General features: G+C 34.9%; 1 protein-coding gene and 1 pseudogene across 1 annotated transcript; both read right to left on the reverse strand.

Moving 5' to 3' along the window:
* Window positions 1–3637: 3637 nt before the first annotated feature.
* LOC125844568 (uncharacterized) lies at window positions 3638–10499 on the reverse strand (annotated as a pseudogene).
* Window positions 10500–14112: 3613 nt separating this feature from the next.
* On the reverse strand, window positions 14113–17995 carry LOC125845270 (methyl-CpG-binding domain-containing protein 5-like). Its single transcript, XM_049524746.1, has 3 exons — window positions 17524–17995; window positions 14778–14894; window positions 14113–14655 (listed from the first exon to the last, which is right to left on the reverse strand). Exons 1-3 carry the CDS (start codon window positions 17893–17895, stop codon window positions 14407–14409), a joined length of 738 nt encoding a protein of 245 aa, XP_049380703.1. The 5' UTR covers window positions 17896–17995; the 3' UTR covers window positions 14113–14406.
* Between the last annotated feature and the right edge of the window lie 589 nt (window positions 17996–18584).

Genomic DNA, 18584 nt, shown 5'->3' on the forward strand with positions numbered 1-18584 from the left:
AAGGACTATCTTTAATACAAATTCACTTGGTTTAAGTGCTTACTGTGCTTCTCTCTCAATCGTTCTAGTTTATAAATATTTCTCCCTCTGTCATTTAACATCGTGTACAAGTCATCTAGGGCTTCTCTCCAACTTTACTAATAGCCTCCTTGCCTTCCCTCTTAACTCTCTTATACTCTTCAATGGTTTCATTATCTTTTGTTTTTGGAAACTTTTTAATGCATTCTTCTTTTAGTTCTAGTAAATCTTTGTTGTTTGCACTTCATCATTCCACCACCAAGATTCTTGCAATCACAGTTTTTCTTGAAAGTCTAATTATTACACGCCACTTAATGCCTACCATCAAATTCTTAATATCTCTTTTGACTCTACACTCACGTTTTACCTATGTTTGGTGGTCCTGGCATCTATTGGTATAACCTGTCCTTTTACTTTTCTTTTTTTGATCCTGGTAAGGTTGAATTCTTTGGCATTAAGGGTATGTTGTCTACCTCTAAAAAAGGATAATTACAGATTTCCTATCAAATCTATGATCTGACCTATATCATCTATACAAAGTTGTTTACGCCAAAAAAGTAGAGATACTATACAATTCAATTTAACTTTGTGGATGAAATTGGATCCATCTTCAAAACATCTTTCATTTCTTTCTTTCCAGACTGACCACCATACACGTGATCGTATTGGTTTCCACCATCTCTTTTGACTCTTACTGCCTCCCCTCCTAATCTTGAATCTCAATAAATCTGATGTATGTTCTGGAATTGTCCAGTTCATACTTGTAATGTTGAGAAACATGTCCCAAATTTGAGTAGTAAACTTGCAATGCAGGAAGAGATGATTATTGTTTCCCCTGTCAAGTTGCACTAAAAACACCTAGGGACCAGCTGCATGCCTTTCTTCTATAGAACTTCTTCTGTTAAACATGCTTCTTTTATCACTAACCAGGTGAAGCACTTTACTTTTGTAGGAATGTTACTCTTCCAAAAGTAATTCTAATTATATTTTTGGCCCCCTATCATCCCATGTAGTCCTCTTTTGTAGGCATTGTTGACTTAGAAGACTCCATCCTTACTATGTTTCCATAGGATCTTGTTTGTTGATGTTGCGGTTATAATCATTCCTGCTAGCTTTCCCAGTACCGCTGCCACTCTCTCCAACTCCCAGTCATTAAGTAGTCTTCTTAAAGATATGTCATATCATATTCTTTCCAACAATCACTCACTCTAGCATTAAGGTTCTCCGTTTAGAAACAAATCCAGAAAAATTTACCCAAGAGAGGTTTGATCTATCCAGCCATCTTACCAAAATTTAGTTTTGTTTCCATTACCCACCTTGATATACATTTTTCCTTCCATTTGTGACCACAGGTTCCTGATTGTCCTCCATACCCCTACCCCCATATGGTTCAGAGGTGATTTTTGTACACTAGGGGTTTAGTTCTCCATAATTTGCTACTATAGTTCTATCACAACTTCTAGTAAGGGTAAAATCCATTTGACAATAGTTAATGGTGCCAAATTTATCAATGAGGATAAAAATTGTATACATATCTTTACTTTATAAGTAAATTTTAAATATCATTCAACAATAACATACCCAATGTAATCCTACAAGTGGAGTATAGGGAGAGTACAGTGTATGCAGATCTTACCCTTACCTCGTAGAGTTAGAGAGGTTGTTTCTGAAAGAAACTCAAATTAGAAAGCATAGCAAAGTATTTCGAAAAAGGGAATACATAAATGGAAGCAATAACAACGAAATAATATGATAAGAAAAGTAGAAAGCAACATACAAGATAAAGAACAATAGCGACAATTAAATGATGCGATAACAGAATCACAAAAGCACAAGTGATAATTGAAATCAAAGAACAAGAAACTACGAGAATAATGCTAATACTACTGGTAAGAAAGTAGATACATGTACAACCATAAAGCCTATCTCGCACAGAAGCGAGAGAACGTTCAACTACCAACTAACTTTCTATCCTAATCCATGCCCAATAAGCAATAAGCACAAGATGCAAAAGAATGTTCAACTACCCACTAACCTTTTATCCCAATTCACGACCAACAAACACTCTCATTGAATGTGATGTTCCCACTAAGCACAAGATGCAAGCACTAAATCCTAATTCATAACCACTAAATCTTTCTATCTAAGGTCATGTCCACATTAAGCACAAGATACGAGAGTATGCTCAACTACCAACTAACCTTCCAACCAAATCTATAACCTTCAAACCCTCTTATCTAAGATCATGTCATCAATAAGTTCAAGATGCATCATGTCCTTGTAAAAGTTAAAAGTGATCATTTGCAATAACACATATTAACACTACAACAACATACCCAGTATAATCCGACAAGTGAAGTTTGGTGAAGGTAAGATGTAGCCTAACCGTACCCGTACAGAGGCAAAACAAAATGGGGAAGTAAGTACCTGTGAGATCTCAAAGGCTAATAAATCTCTATCTTCCATTTATCAACCCTTCTTCCTCAAGTAATCCGATATGAGTTCTTCAATCGTCGGAGAAAATTTAAACCCAGAAGACATAGTAGAAGCTGTAGGTACTGAAAAATCTCTACATTCTTCTCACAACCATTACTACTATTAATTTTACTTCTCTCATCTACTTCTCCATTTTTTTTCTTAGATCCTAATAAATCTCCATCTTCCATTACTGGAAAAAAAAATCAATTTCTTCAGCACTTTGTGTTGTCTAGAAAAAAAGGAAAAGTTGAGAAAACTGCAAAATTATACCTTCTCTTTGTGAATAGGTAAAAAGTAGTCCCTTTTAAGTCTTTAGCATTTTTATTCTTTTTATAAGTTCGAAATATTATTAAACTGTGATGATTTAATCGAAACTGTGAAATATAAAATATTTGATGCAAAGAAAATATTTAATGAAAACTCATATTTGAATGTACAATATTTGTCTTTCTTTTTGGTCTATTTCTAAAGTATAGTGTAAATTTCTTGGATACATCTTTTTGATCTATTTCTGGTGTGTAGTATTATTTTTTTTTACTGTGATTTTTTACGAAAATTTTCAGTGTTTTTGATTAATTTAGATACAATAAGTTTGAGAGAATCCCTACAAATTAGCTAAGGATAAAAATGAAATTACACTACGATCAAAGCTACACCAAGAATAAATCAACCTATATGAGTGATCTAATAATCTATGCAAATATAATATAATATAATTAATAATTAAGGAAGAAAAAAAATCAGCCTAATGGACAAAAATATCTTGTATTCACGCAAATTTAAAGGACACACCTCAAGGGGTGGTATGTGGACTGCCTACATAATTAATGATTGCTTCAACGACTCAAACATGTAATCTGGTGCAAACTTCACAAGCATTAAGATAAAGACCTCATATGTCAAATGCTTCAAATTTATTGGTCTTGAAACTAATTTATTTCAAAATAAGAGTTCAATGGTACCAAAACATCATGAACAGAGTTTAGGTGAAGCAAAGTTTGCCTACACCTTTGACAAAACAAGAAGTTCTCAATAGCTATGAGATTCCTTTGTGAAAACCAAAAAATAGTAAGGCAAATTCGCAAGGCATTTGAGACACTATCTAGCCTAGATAGATAGTGAGAAGAGTTCGGATAGCTGCCTATTTCCCTGTTTGTTTTTCCTCTCTCTTCAGCTTTAAGAAACTTGAGAAGACAGCATCTCATTCTTGTTTCTGGGATTCAGGAACTATGTTGCCATCAACAAAAGGTTTTCACATATCTTCATTAGAATCAGTCTGAACCCAGCTCAGACTCTCTGGCGGATTGGCAGAGTCGAAGGGGAAAGGAGTAACCTTCTTTGTTTTCGAGCCACTCTTCTGTTTTTTGCTTTGCGGAGTCTCAGATGGCTGCAAAAGAAAGTGTACCATTAAAACACGCAAACAGATATATGTTTCTTTGAAGCAATGGGAAGACTAATACAAACATAGAAGTGATAGGTTATAACTAATGTTTTGATTCACTAAATGTAGCATCACTGTCACTGCCAGTGTTTCCCTTCTTGTGCTTGCCACCCATTTACGGGAAATAAAGCACCTTATTTTTTGACCGAAATTTACCCTCGAAAACTGGTTCATAATAGTATTGTAGACTAGCTATTTTTCACTTGATAAGACGTTTATATCTTTGCCACATTCCAGCCACCATTTCACTATGTATCCCTATACTATATCTATCATCTACATTCAAATAATTTTAATAGATAAGAAACTTGTAGAATAACAGCTTATCGTTTCTTCATAATCAAAATACAAAAGTCTCTACTTCTATTGAACACGGTAAGCAAATAAAAATCCTTCATGCTCTAGTTTCTGAAATAACTTTTAATTCAAACTCCAATATTAAAAGTAAAAACTAGAGAAAATAACCACATTTTCAGATGCATTTGCTATATAAAGCACATCAACCAACAACAATAACAACTACAACATACCCAGGGTAATCCCACAAGTGGTGTTTTAGGAGGGTAGAATAAACACATACATTACTCCTACCTCCTGAGAAGTAAAGATGTTGTTTCGAAAAGAACCTCGCTTCAAGTAACACATATCAACGCATTTTCAAAAATACAAACACAAAACACAGAAGAAAGGCATATATAACACTTAATAAGAGAAATAATTACATAGAATTCGGAAATCATGATGAGTAAAATATAAACCTAGATTTTTGTTAAATAGAGGATAAAAGAGGCAAAATAATCCAAATGTAGCATAAGTTAAGCCCAACACTATATGCATAAGTAATTTAGAGACGGAATTTTTACCCTATCAACATGGCAGATTTTTGTTTTCAAACTTTCACACCCCCGGCAACAAGCTTGGCCTCTCAACATTCACCTGATGCATTGGCATAACCACTTCAGCCGCCAACGCAGTCTTCTGCATCTCCAGAGTAGTCCCCACCAGCGTCGGATTCAGATTGGCCCTCTTTCCATCATTTGGCAGCACGTCGTTGTTCGGTTCAGCGCCGATGTAGGTTCCGGACTTTAACAGCGAATCCATTAGGTAAGGAGACATCCTGGAATTCACCGTCGGTAACGATTGCCAACGGGATAGATGAGACAGCGGCGGCTTCAGTCATCGTATGGGGTTATTAGGGCGGGGAACCGTTGAAAGAGTCAATAGAGAGAAGAATATCAATTGAATAATGGGGAATGACAAACAGTATATTTCTGATTGTACTTTTTGATTAAATTTTCATTAACTATAAATAACATTCCTTTTTACGTCTAGAAACATATTTCATTTTGTTTCTAGAAGTACAACTCCTCCCCCCCCCCCACCCTAAGTAGCCAAGTGATCTGGCAGCATGTGATTGGTCAATTTTTAATTATTTTATTATTATTTTAAATAATTTAGAAATATTTTTTACAGTTATACATTATTTTATTGAAGATAAAACAACAACTAAATATATGTCGAGTCTTTTTCTATTGTAAACTCGATGTCGTCATCATCTGTAAGAATGGGTAATCAGAAACAATCTATATACCTTCACAAGGAAGGGGTAAGCGTGCGTACACACCACCCTCCCCAGATCCCAGTCGTGGAATTACATTGGGTATGTTTTTGTGTCATTTCTCATCTAACACCCACAAAGGACCTTTTTCGGTACTAGTATCACATTTTATCTCTAGATGACCACCATTGATAGACTTGTCATCTTCTCACAAAATATTCACATTAATCTTCATAATAAGAACATAACCCTCATTGTAAATATGCAAGCATAAATCCATTGTTCTCACTTTTGTGATGTCCCCAAGTCTACGTTCTATAACTCTCTTGGTTCCATCACATGACTAACAAGTTCAATGATATAAAGATCCGTACAACTTTGAATATCTCCTTTATTTTTGTAAATTAGAATAAATGTACTCTTTCTTCACTCCTCAAGCATCCTACACTTGTTAGTATAGCATTAAATACAAATAGTTAGCTACTAAATACTAAAGTAAATTTATTCCTCGTATTTTTCATGGTCTCATTTTCCTTTGTCGGCCTAATTCTACAAGTGTAGCTAAAATCTCTATCGTGCACAAAGGTATGGAGATACAAAAGGTTAATCTTGTAGTTCGAATTGAACAATTAATCAAAACAACATTCACCCCTCTCCTTGATCTCATTATCTTCTATCAATAATTCTTGAGGACTATCTTTAATACAAATTCAGTTGGTTTAAGTGCTTACTGTGCTTCTCTCTCAATCGTTCTAGTTTATAAACATTACTCCCTCTTTGTCCTTTAGAATCATGTACAAGTCATCTAGGGTTTATCCCCAACTTTACCAATAGCCTCCTTACCTTCCCTCTTAACTCTCTTATACTCTTCAAAGGTTTCATTATCTTTTGTTTTTGGCAACTTTTTACAACATTCTTCTTTTAGTNCATCATGTACAGTCATCTAGGGTTTATCCCCAACTTTACCAATAGCCTCCTTACCCTCCCTCTTAACTCTCTTATACTCTTCAAAGGTTTCATTATCTTTTGTTTTTGGCAACTTTTTACAACATTCTTCTTTTAGTTCTAGTAAATCTTTGTAGTTTGCACTTCATCATTCCACCACCAAGATCCTTGCAATCAAAGTTTTTCTTGAAAATCTAATTAGTACACGCCCTTTAATGCCCACCATCAAATTCTTCATATCTCTTCTGACTCTACACTCATGTTTTACCTATGTTTGGTGGTCATGGCATCTATTGGTATAACATGTCCTTACATGTGGTTCTATCACAACTTCTATTAAGGGTAATATCCATTTGACTATAGTTAATGGTGACAAATTTATCAATGAGGATAAAAATTGTATATATATCTTTACTTTTATAAGTAAATTTTAAATATCAGTTAACACCAACATACCCAATGTAATCCTACAAGTGGAGTATAGGGAGAGTAGAGTATACGCAGATCTTACCCTTACCTTGTAAAGATAGAGAGGTTGTTTCTGATAGAAACTCAAATTAGAAAGCATAGCAAAGTATTTCGAAAAAAGGAATACATAAATGGAAGCAATAACAACAAAATAATATGAAAAGAGAAGTAGAAAAGAACATACAAAAGAAAGAACAATAGCGGCAATTAAATGATGCGATAATCGAATCACAAAAGCAAGGTGATAATTGAAATTGAAGGACAAGAAACTATGAGAATAATGCTAATACTACTGGTAAGAAAGTAGATACATGTACAACCACCAAGACTATCTCGCACAAAAGTGAGAGAACATTCAACTACCAACTAACCTTCTATCCTCATCCACGACCAGCAAACCTTCCTATTTAAGGTCATGTCCCCAACAAGCAATAAGCACAAGATGCAAGAGAATGTTCAACTACCCACTAACCTTCTATCCCAATTCACGACCAACAAACGCTCCCATTTAAGGTGATGTTCCCGATAAGCATAAGATGCAAGCACTAAATTTAATCCATAACCACTAAATCCTTCTATCTAAGGTCATGTCCACCGTAAGCACAAGATGCGAGAGTATGCTCAACTACCAACTAACCTTCTAACCAAATATGTGACCTTCAAACCCTCTTATCTAAGGTCATGTCATCGGTAAGCACAAGATGCATCATGTCCTTGTAAAAGTTAAAATTGATCATTTACAATAATACATATTAAATCTACAATAACATTCCCAGTATAATCCCACAAGTGAAGTTTGGTGACGGTAAGCTGTAGCCCGGCCGTACCCGTACAGAAGCAAAAAAAAAGGGAACTAAGTACCTGTGAGACCTCAAAGGCCAATAAATCTCTATCTTCCATTTATCAACCCTTCTTCCTCAAGTAATCCGGTAAGTGTTCTTCAACCGTCGGACAAAATCAAAACACAGGAGACATAGTAGAAGTTGTAGGTACTGAAATCTCTACATTCTTCTCACCACCATTACTATTATTAATTTTACTTCTCTCATCTATTTCTCCATTTTTTCTAGAACTTCGTAAATCTCCATCTTCCATCACTGAAAAAAAAATTCAATTTCTTCAACACTTTGTGTTGTCAAGGAAAAATAATGGAAAAGTTGAGAAGTTTGTATAAACTACTTGTTCGGAAAAAAATAGATGAGAAAACAACAAAATGATACCAAAAGTAGAGTTGTCAATATGGGCTAGGCCCGTTGGGCCGGCCTGGCCTAACCCATGATTTGATAGGGCTGGGGTATGATTTTTGGAGCCCATTTAAGAACAGAGCTTTTTAGCCCGGCCTAAATAAGTCTGTCGATTTGTGGGGATTGAGAAAATGGATAGGGTGGGCCCGTGGGCCAAATAAAATTAATTAAAGAATAAAAATAAAATAGATTATTAAAAATAACAAGAGTCTACACTCAAAATCCGTTTAAAGTTTGAAATATTACAATTTAAATACAAATTATGTTTATAAAATATGTACTACATAAAATAAAGTTCCTAAAAATTTTAGGGAATCACTACATAGGCCATAGCCTATATATGGAATATTATCATAGTTTTTGTGCTTAATTATGATCATTGGAAAACAATTAGGTTCATATTTCTATTTAGCGCTTAATATTTTTACTTGAAATCAAACTTAATAAATATTATATAGATAATTTTATTTGTGTATTTGATTAACAAGTAGTAACACTAGTCGATATTTATGATAATATTTTTAAATTATAATTTAATTTAAAAAATTATAAAAAATAAACTTTTAAGAAAAGAGGGTTGGCACGGCAAAGCCCGTAGCCCACGCACTTGTGGGCTGGGCCGACCATTTTCTGGCCCACATAAAAAAATAGGCTATCCCTGCCTAGCCCGTCAAATTATAAAGCCTGTATGGATTAGCCCGAATGGGGTGGGACAACCCATATTGACAGCTCTACTTTTAAGTTTTTAGGGGTCGTTTGGTGTGAGGGATAAATATAAATAGTGATGGGATAAGAAAATAGTGATGGAATAAAAATTTTGAATCTTGTTTGGTTGCCATGTTTGGGATAACTTATCTCACCATTTATATCATAGCGATGGGATAAGTAATCTCATATACATGGTGGGACAAGTTATCCCAGGATAGCTAACCCCAAGATAACTAATCATGGGATAACTTGTTCCCAACCAAACGACCCCTTAGCATTTTTATTCTTTTTAAGTTTGAAATATTTATTAAACTATGATAATTATTAGATTTAATCGAAACTGTGAAATATAAAATATTTGATGCAAAGAAAATATTTAATGAGAACTCATATTTGGATGTATAATATTTACCGTTCTTTTTGGTCTATTTCTAAAGTATAGGGTAAATTTCTTGGATACATCTTTTTGATCTATTTTTGGTGTGTAGTATTAGATTTTATATTGTGATTTTTTACGAAAATTTTCAGTGTTTTTGATTAATTTAGACACAATAAGTTTGAGAGAATCCCTACAAATTAGCTAAGAATTAAAATGAAATTACACTACGATCAAAGCTACACCAAGAATAAATCAACCTATATGAGTGATCTAATCATCTATGCAAATATAATATAATTAATAATTAAGTAAAAAAAAATCAGCCTGATGTACAAAAATATCTTTAATTCACGCAGATTTCAAGGACACACCTCAAGGGGATGTAATGTAGACCGTCTACCTAATTAAGGACTATTTCCACGGCTCAAACTTGTAATCTGTGGTGCAAACTTCACAAGAATTAAGATAAAGACCTCATATGTCAATCCTATACTAAAATGCTTCAAATTTATTGGTCTTGAAACTAATTTATTTCAAAATAAGAGTTCAATGGTACCAAAACATCATGATTCATGAACAAAGTTTAGGTGAAGCAATGTATGCCTACACCTTTGCCAAAACAAGAAGTTCTCAACAGCTATGAGATCCCTTTGTGAAAACCAAAAAAGTAAGGCAAAGGCATTTGAGACACTATCTAGTCTAGATAGATAGTGAGAAAACACATATCAACACATTTTCAAAAACACAAACACAAAACACAGAAAAAAGGCATATATAACACTTAATAAGAGAAATAATTACATAGCATTCGGAAATCATGATGAGTAAAATATAAACCTAGATTTATTTTGTTAAATAGAGAATAAAAGAGGCAAAATAATCCAAATGTAGCACAAGTTAAGTCCAACACTATATGCATAGGTAGTTTCAAGACGGAATTTTTACCCTATCAACATGGCAGATTTTTGTTTCAAACTTCTACTCCCCCGGCAACAAGCTTGGCCTCTCAACATTCACCTGATGCACTGGCATAACCATTCCAGCCACCAACGCAGTCTTCTGCATCTCCAGAGTAGTCCCCGCCAGCGCCAGAGTCAGATTGGCCCCCTTTCCTTCATTTGGCAGTACATTGTTGTTCGGTTCAGCGTCGATGTACGTTTCGGACTGTAACAGCGGATCCGTTTGTAAGGAGCCATCATGGAATTCACCATCGGTAATGGTTATCGGCGGGATGGATGAGACGGCGGCGGCTTCAGTCATCATATGGAGTTAATAGTGCGGGGAAGCGTTGAAAGAGTCAATAGAGAGAAGAATATCAATTGAATAATGGGAAATGACAGACAGTATATTTCTGATTATACTTTTTAAGTAAATTTTCATAAACTATAAATAACATTCCTTTTTAAATCAAGAAACATTATTTCATTTTGTTTCTAGAAGTACAACCCCTCCCCCCCAAAGTAGCCAAGTGATCTGGCAGTGTGTGATAGGTCAATTTTTAATAATTTTTTTTATGATTTTAAATAATTTAGAAATAATTTTTTACAGTTATAAATTATTTTATTGAAGATAAAACAAAAACTAAATATATGTCGAGTCTTTTTCTATTGTAAATTCAGCGTCGTCGTCATCTGCAAGAGGGTCTATCAGAAACAATCTCTATACTTTCACAAGGTAGGGATAAGCCTGAGTACACACCACCCTCCCCAGACCCCACTCGTGGGATTACACTGGGTATGTTGTTGTGTCATTTCTTATCTAACACCACAAAGGACCTTTTTTGGTACTCGTATCACATTTTTTCTCGAGGTCAATGACCACCATAGATAGACCTGTCATCTTCTCACGAAAAATTCACATTAATCATCATAATAAGAATACAACCTTCATTGTAGATATGCAAAAGCATAAATCCATTGTTCTCACTTTTGTGATGTCCCCAAGTCTACGTTCTATAACTCTCATGGTTCCATCACATGGCTCACAAGTTCGATGACATGACAATCCGTACAACTTTGAATATCTCCTTTATTTTTGTAAATTAGAATAAATGTACTCTTTCTTCACTCCTCAAGCATCCTACACTTGTTAGTATAACATTAATTAACTTGGTTAGTCAGCAGACTTCAACCTCTCCAAAGACATTTCCAAACTCAATTGGGATACCATTCAGACTGGGCTTTTTAATCCTCGTATTTTTCATGGTCTCATTTTCCTTTGTCGGCCTAATTCTACAAGTGTAGCTAAAATCTCTATTGTGCACAAAGGTATGGAGATACAAAATGTTAATCTTATAGTACTAACTGAACAATTGATCAAAACAACATTCACGCCTCTCTTTGATCTCATTATCTTCTATCAATAATTCTTGAGGACTATCTGTAATACAAATTCACTTGGTTTAAGTGCTTACTGTGCTTCTCTCTCAATCGTCCTAGTTTATAAACATTACTCCCTCTTTGTCCTTTAACATCATGTACAAGTCATCTAGGGCTTCTCCCCAACTTTACCAATAGCCTCCTTACCTTCCCTCTTAACTCTCTTATACTCTTCAAAGGTTTCATTATCTTTTGTTTTTGGTAACTTTTTACAACATTCTTCTTTTAGTTCTAGTAAATCTTTGCAGTTTGCACTTCATCATTCCACCACCAAGATTCTTGCAATCATAGTTTTTCTTGAAAGGCTAATTAGTACACTCCCTTTAATGCCCACCATCAAATTCTTCATATCTCTTCTGACTCTACACTCATGTTTTACCTATGTTTGGTGGTCATGGCATATATTGGTATAACCTTACCGTCCTTACATGTGGTTCTATCACAACTTCTAGTAAAGGTAAAGTCCACTTGACCATAGTTAATGGTGCCAAATTTATCAATGAGGATAAAAATTGTACATGTATGTTTACTTTTATAAGTAAATTTTAGATATCATTCAGCAACAACATACCCAGTGTAATCCTACAAGTAAACTATAGGGAGAGTAGAGTATACGCAGATTTTACCCTTACCTTGTAAAGATAGAGAGGTTGTTTTTAATAGAAATTCAAATTAGAAAGCATAGCAAAGTTTTTCGAAACAGGGAATACATAAATGGAAGCAATAACAACGAAATACTATGAAAAGAAAAGTAGAAAGCAACATACAAAAGAAAGAACAATAGCGACAGTGAAATGATGTGATAACCGAAGCACAAAAGCACTAGTGATAATTGAAATCGAAGGCAAGAAACTACGACAATAATGCTAATACTACTGGTAAGAAAGTAGATACATGTACAACCACCAAGCCTATCTCGCACAGAAGCGAGAGAACGTTCAACTACCAACTAACCCTCCATCCTAATTCACGACCAGCAAACCTTCCTATTTAAGGCCATGTCCCCAATAAGCAATAAGTACAAGATGCAAGAGAATGTTCAACTACCCACTAACCTTCTATCCTAATTCACGACCAACAAACACTCTCATTGAAGGTGTTGTTCCCACTAAGCACAAGATGCAAACACTAAATCCTAATCCATAACCACTAAATCCTTCTATCTAAGGTCATGTCCACAGTAAGCACAAGATGCGAGTGTATGCTCAACTACCAACTAACCTTCTAACCAAATCTGTGACCTTCAAACCCTCTTATCTAAGGTCATGTAATCGGTAACCGCAAGATGCATCATGTCCTTGTAAAAGTTAAAAGTGATCATTTACAATAACACATATTAACATTACTACTACATCAACAACAATAACATACCCAGTATAATCCCACAAGTGGAGTTTGGTGAAGGTAAGATGTACCCCGACCGTACCCATACAGAGGTAATAACCCATATGAACAAAAGCAACAAAAAAATGGGATGTAAGTACCTGTGAGATCCCAAGGCTAATAAATCTATCATCTATTTATCAGATCCTTGAACCTTCTTCATCCGTCAGACAAATTAGAAACATAGTAGAAGTTGTAGGTACTGAAATCTCTACATTCTTCTCACCACCATTAGTACTATTAATTTTACTTCTCTCATCTATTTCTCCATTTTTCTTAGAACCTAATAAATCTCCATCTTCCATCACTGGAAAAAAAATCCAATTTCTTCAGCACTTTGTGTTATCTAGAAAAAAAAGGAAAAGTTGAGAAGTTTGTATAAACTACTTGGTCTAGTTCTGGAAGAAAAAAAAATAGATGAGAAAACAACAAAATGATACCTTAACTTTGTTAATAGGTACAAAGTAGTCCCTTTTAAGTTTTTTAGCATTTTTATTCTTTAAAGTTTGACATATTTATTAAACTATGATATGGTGATTATTACATTTAATCGAAACTAGAAAATATTGGATGCAAAGAAAATATTTTATGAGAAATCATATTTGTGTGTATGATATTATCAGTTCTTTTGGTCTATTTCTAAAGTATATTGTAAATTTCTTGTGATACATCTTTTTGATCTATTTTTGGTGGTTAATACAACTTTTTCTATTGTGATTTTTGTATTTTTGACAAAAAAAAAAGAAATCGATATTTTTGATAAATTTACACACAATAAGTTTGAGATAATCTCTACAAATTAGCTATGGATTAAAATAAAATTACACTACGATACACCAAGAATAAATCAACCTATATGAGTGATCTAATCATCTATGCAAATATAATATAGTGTAATTAATAATTAATTTTAAAAAATCAGCCTAATGCACAAAATATCTCGTATTTGTATAGATTTCAAGGTCACACCTCCAGAGGTGTAATGTGAACCGTCTACCTAATTAGTAATTGCTTCTACGGCTGAAATATGTAATCTGATGCAAACTTCACAAGCATTAAGACAAGTCCTCATCATACTCAATAACTACAGTATTTTCACAATTGCAACAATATTATGTCAATCCTACTAAAATGCTTCAAATTCATTGGTAATTTACTTAATACGGAAGGTCTTGAAACTAATTAATTTCAAAATACCACAAGATTACATGATGAACAGATTTAGGTGAAGCAACTTTTGCCTATGCCTTAAGGCCAAAACAAGAAGTTATCAACAACTATGAGACCCCTTAGCTAAACCCAAAAGAAGTAAGGCAAATTCAGGCGGCATTTGACACACTATCTAGTCTAGATGGATCCGGAAAAAGGTTCGTTGACTGTTAGAGTATGGTGCACATTACAGCCGCCTATCTCCCTGTTTGTGTGTTCCTTCGCTTCAGCTTGGATACACTTAAGAACACAGCATCCCATTCTTGTTTCCGGGTTCCAGGAACCACACTGCCATTACATGAAGGTGTCCAAGTATCTGCAGAAGTATCCGTCTGAACCCAGCACACGCTCTGTGGCGGATTCCCAGAATCAAAGTAGAAAGAGGTAACCTTCTTTGTTTTCGAGATGCTCTTCTTCTGTTTTTTGATTGGGGGGGTCTCAGATGGCTGCAAAAAGAAATTGTACCATCAAAACACGCAAGATGTATGTTTCTTTGTAGCAAAGGAAGACTGATACAATTATACAAACATAGAGGTATCGGTTATTATTAATGTTTTGATTCACTCACTGTAGCATCAGTGCCACTGCCAGTAATTGCCTTCTTGCGCTTGCCACCCGTTTCCAGGAAATAAAGCACCTCAGTCTTTGATCGGAATTTACTCCCGGAGACTGGTTCATAATAGTACTGCAGAATCCAGGACACAAACAATTAGACACCATGCCAAATGATATACAACTGAGTTTGTATGTCAACGACTTCAATTAAATAATAAGAATGCAAATTGAAAGTGCATGACATATTGACTTTAGTTATATTTTCAACTAAACCAACTCAATAATGCTCAACCAACCTGCAACTGGAAGGGAAAAAGAGGAAATAAACCCACACATAAAGAAAGTGAAACAACAAACATGAAGGGACAAATCACAGAAAAGAGTGGAAGTGAAAGAGGGAGAGAGCAGAAGAGGTTCTATCCACCATCTACCTAAAGAGGCAAGGCAACGAAGACTATATGTACAAACAAGCAACATCATACAACATCAAAAGAAGGATGCTTTTTCTTTGGGGAATAACAGTAGTACACTTGGCTGCATGTCAAAGGTTCCTCCGGATACTTGCCTCGTATCACTAGTATAGATATTGGATAACTTTGGGCATTAAGAAGAGATGGACGATCAAGCATTTTTTATTGCCTCATACACTTCCAGAGTTTCTGCGATTGCCTTCAATAAACACATTTTTTTTTATAATGATGCCTTCAATAAGCACTTATCATCATTTGCTCTTGGTTCTTGAGCACCATCAGCTCATCAAACTAAACTTTTGGTTACTCTACCTCAATTTCCTTCTGATTACATCAATGGAACAGAGCCAAAATTGTCCCGCTATTCGACAAGCACTTTTACCCTCCATTAGTAAAATGGCAGTTTTAAGCCCTCACTGTGATGAAAGTGGGGCATTTATTCCCTTGACTAACCCACCATTAGTCCCTACTAAACCCGGTTCAACCCAACTGTTTGGCGGTTCAAACACAATTAAACCCCAAACTGAATCCCCTTTGATTTTACCCGATTCACCCCCTTTTTATCCGGCCCATCCCCCCTTTTTACCCATAAACAAAACAAAATCAAGTCGAAAAAGTTCCTACGCTTTCAGAAACAGAGTAGAATAAATTCTCACTTCATTTGAGTAAAACACAGCATATAACTAGAGGCCAAGGTGAATTTGCTTATCTTATCCCTCATTTTCACCTGCTCTTCCTGCAAATAATTTCTATTTTTGACACACAAGGTTCCAAGATCATCTAAACTTCAACCTTCCACAAGCAAAATTTAAAAACTCAGATCCCAGAAGTGTATAAATTGGCCAAGATTCACAGAGAAAGGATTTGAATTTCAAAATTGAAGAGACCGAAATGGAGTTCCACTACTACATTAAGAGTAAATTTCAAAATCCAATTCCAGAATCGTGTAATTAGCCAAGGTACCAGAACAATTCTTTGAATTTCGAAATTCAAAGGATTGTTGGAGGTCTTTGCCACATTCCAGCCACCATTTTTAAATTTATCCTTGTTATATATCTATCATCTACATTCTAATATTTGCTTTATTAGCCTCCATATGGAATCAAACTAAATTGGCCAAAGGGAGTATTAATTTAATACAAACCATTCAATCTCTCTACACTACCACATTCCCAATGGCATATCAGCAACCTCAAGTTCACACTTCTCTTCACAAAATCATGTAACAAATGTGAAAATTAGAAAGGCAAGAAAATTACTCAGCTCAACACATATGCACACAACCAACTGTTTCTACTTTCCCTTTCCACTTGAAAAACAATCATTCTTTTCAAAGAAAAAAATATAATCTCCTGATCTAAATTATATATGAAATCTACAATTTCATCATAAGGTCCTCCTAACCTAAATCCTACTAACAGAACATGTTGCACTAGTTCAGAAGAAGCTTGTCCTTTCCTCATGTAAATCATTTGAGTTAGAAAACAAAGAGAGATGGTTAATCCACATAAAGAAGTTCACAAAGAAAGCAAAAGAGTCACTCTGATACTTGCTCCCCTTATCTCCTTCAATGGAAAAACCATTCTCACTCATCGAGTTATATTCATTTAATCAAAGTTCAAACATTCCTGAAACTTTGAAAGAATTATTTTTTCCAGCTTCAACAGAAAAGCTAACAATCTCACTGAAGTTAAGTTATACAGATCGACTAAAAAAGAAGAAACTAATAACTTCAATGGACGACAAACTAGAAGAATAACAGCTTATCAATTGTTCATAATCAAAGCACAACAGTCTCTGTTTTTACTGAACATAACAAACAAATAAAAATCTTTCATGCTCTAGTTTCTGAAATAACTTCTAATTCAAACTCCAATACCAAAAGTAAGAACCAGAGAGGAAAAAATAACCACATTTTCAGATGCATTTGCTGTAACACACAGCAACCAACAACAACAACTAACCAGTGTAATTCACAGGTGGTGTTTAGGTCGGGTAGAATGTACAGACCTTACTCCTACCTCCTGAGAGGTAAAGAGCTGTTTCCAAAACACTCTCGGCTGGAGTAACATCTATAAAAGCATTTTAAAAAATACTAACATAAAATAACGTAGAGCAGACATAGCATATAAGAGAGAAATCATTACATAGCATTCAGAAAGCATGACGAATAAAGTATAAACCTGTATTTCTTTTGTTAAATAGAGGATAAGAGAGGCAAAATAATCTAAATGTAGCACAAGTTAGTCCAACGCTATATGTATATGTAGTTTAAGAGATGAAATTTACTCTATCAACAGTTCCAGCAGTGGCGCCAGAGGTACGAACTTTCGCTTCGAACCTCCAACTCTCCGGCAACCAGGTCGGCCTTTCTACATTCACCTCTGCCGATCTACTCCCATAACGCAGAGGCGTCACCGTCCCAGCTACCGTATCCGTCGTCTGTATCGCCTGAGTTCCCTCCGCCGGCGCCGGAGTTAGATCAGGCACATTTCCTTCATCTGGCCTTACGCCTTTGTTCGGTGTGGTGTTAACATTCGACTCAGCGTCGATGTAGGTTCCGGACTGTAACAGTGGATCCCGCGGTAGAGATTCATCGCGGAAGTCGTCGCCGGTTACTGTTGCCGGCGGGATGGCTGATACGGCGGCAGCCTCAGTCATCGGAAGCGTTGAAAGAGTCAACAGATAGAGAGAGAAAAAACAATTGAATAATGTGAAATGACAGACGGTATATTTTGTGCTTGTACTTTTAGGTTAATCTTCTTGCTATCATAAACTAAAGATAACATTCCTTTTTAACTCTACAAACATATATTTCATTTTGTTTTTTTAGAAGTACACAACGCAAGTAAACAATGACGTGGCATCATGTGATTGGTTAATTAAATTATTATTTTATAATTTTAAATATTTTATAAAAATTTATATGATTATAAATTGTTTTACTGAAGATAAAACAAAAACAAAATACATATCGAGTCATTCTTATCCGCAAGATAACGTCGAAAACTTGATTTTTACTAAATAAGCGAGAAACTCTTTATACTCCCTCCGTCCCTATTTAGTTGTCCACTTTAGAAATGGCACACAGATTAAGACAACAATGATTAGCATAGTGAAGTTACAATTTTACCCTTATAGTACAATTTACAATTCCAAAAAAATTCACTCAAGATAACTAATCAATGCTGGGAAGTTCATAAGTTTATTTACTTTATTTATGACAATTTTTCACTTTAAATAAGGGTATAATAGGAAAAAATTTGTTGTCCTTTCTTGATTTGTCAAAATGGACAATTAAATAGGGACAACTAAAAGAGGAAATATGGACAACTAAATAGGGACGGAGG

This window comes from Solanum stenotomum, chromosome 11 (assembly GCF_019186545.1).
Source record: "Solanum stenotomum isolate F172 chromosome 11, ASM1918654v1, whole genome shotgun sequence".
Lineage (NCBI taxonomy): Eukaryota > Viridiplantae > Streptophyta > Magnoliopsida > Solanales > Solanaceae > Solanum > Solanum stenotomum.

Coding starts and splice junctions, on each gene's coding strand:
- LOC125845270 (XM_049524746.1), bottom strand. CDS start 17,895: ATGACTGAGGCTGCCGCCGTATCAGCCATCCCGCCGGCAACAGTAACC. Junction 14,895..17,523: donor CTGCTGGAACTGTTGATAGA/GTAAATTTCATC, acceptor TGGATTCTGCAG/TACTATTATGAACCAGTCTC. Junction 14,656..14,777: donor GCAGTGGCACTGATGCTACA/GTGAGTGAATCA, acceptor TTCTTTTTGCAG/CCATCTGAGACCCCCCCAAT.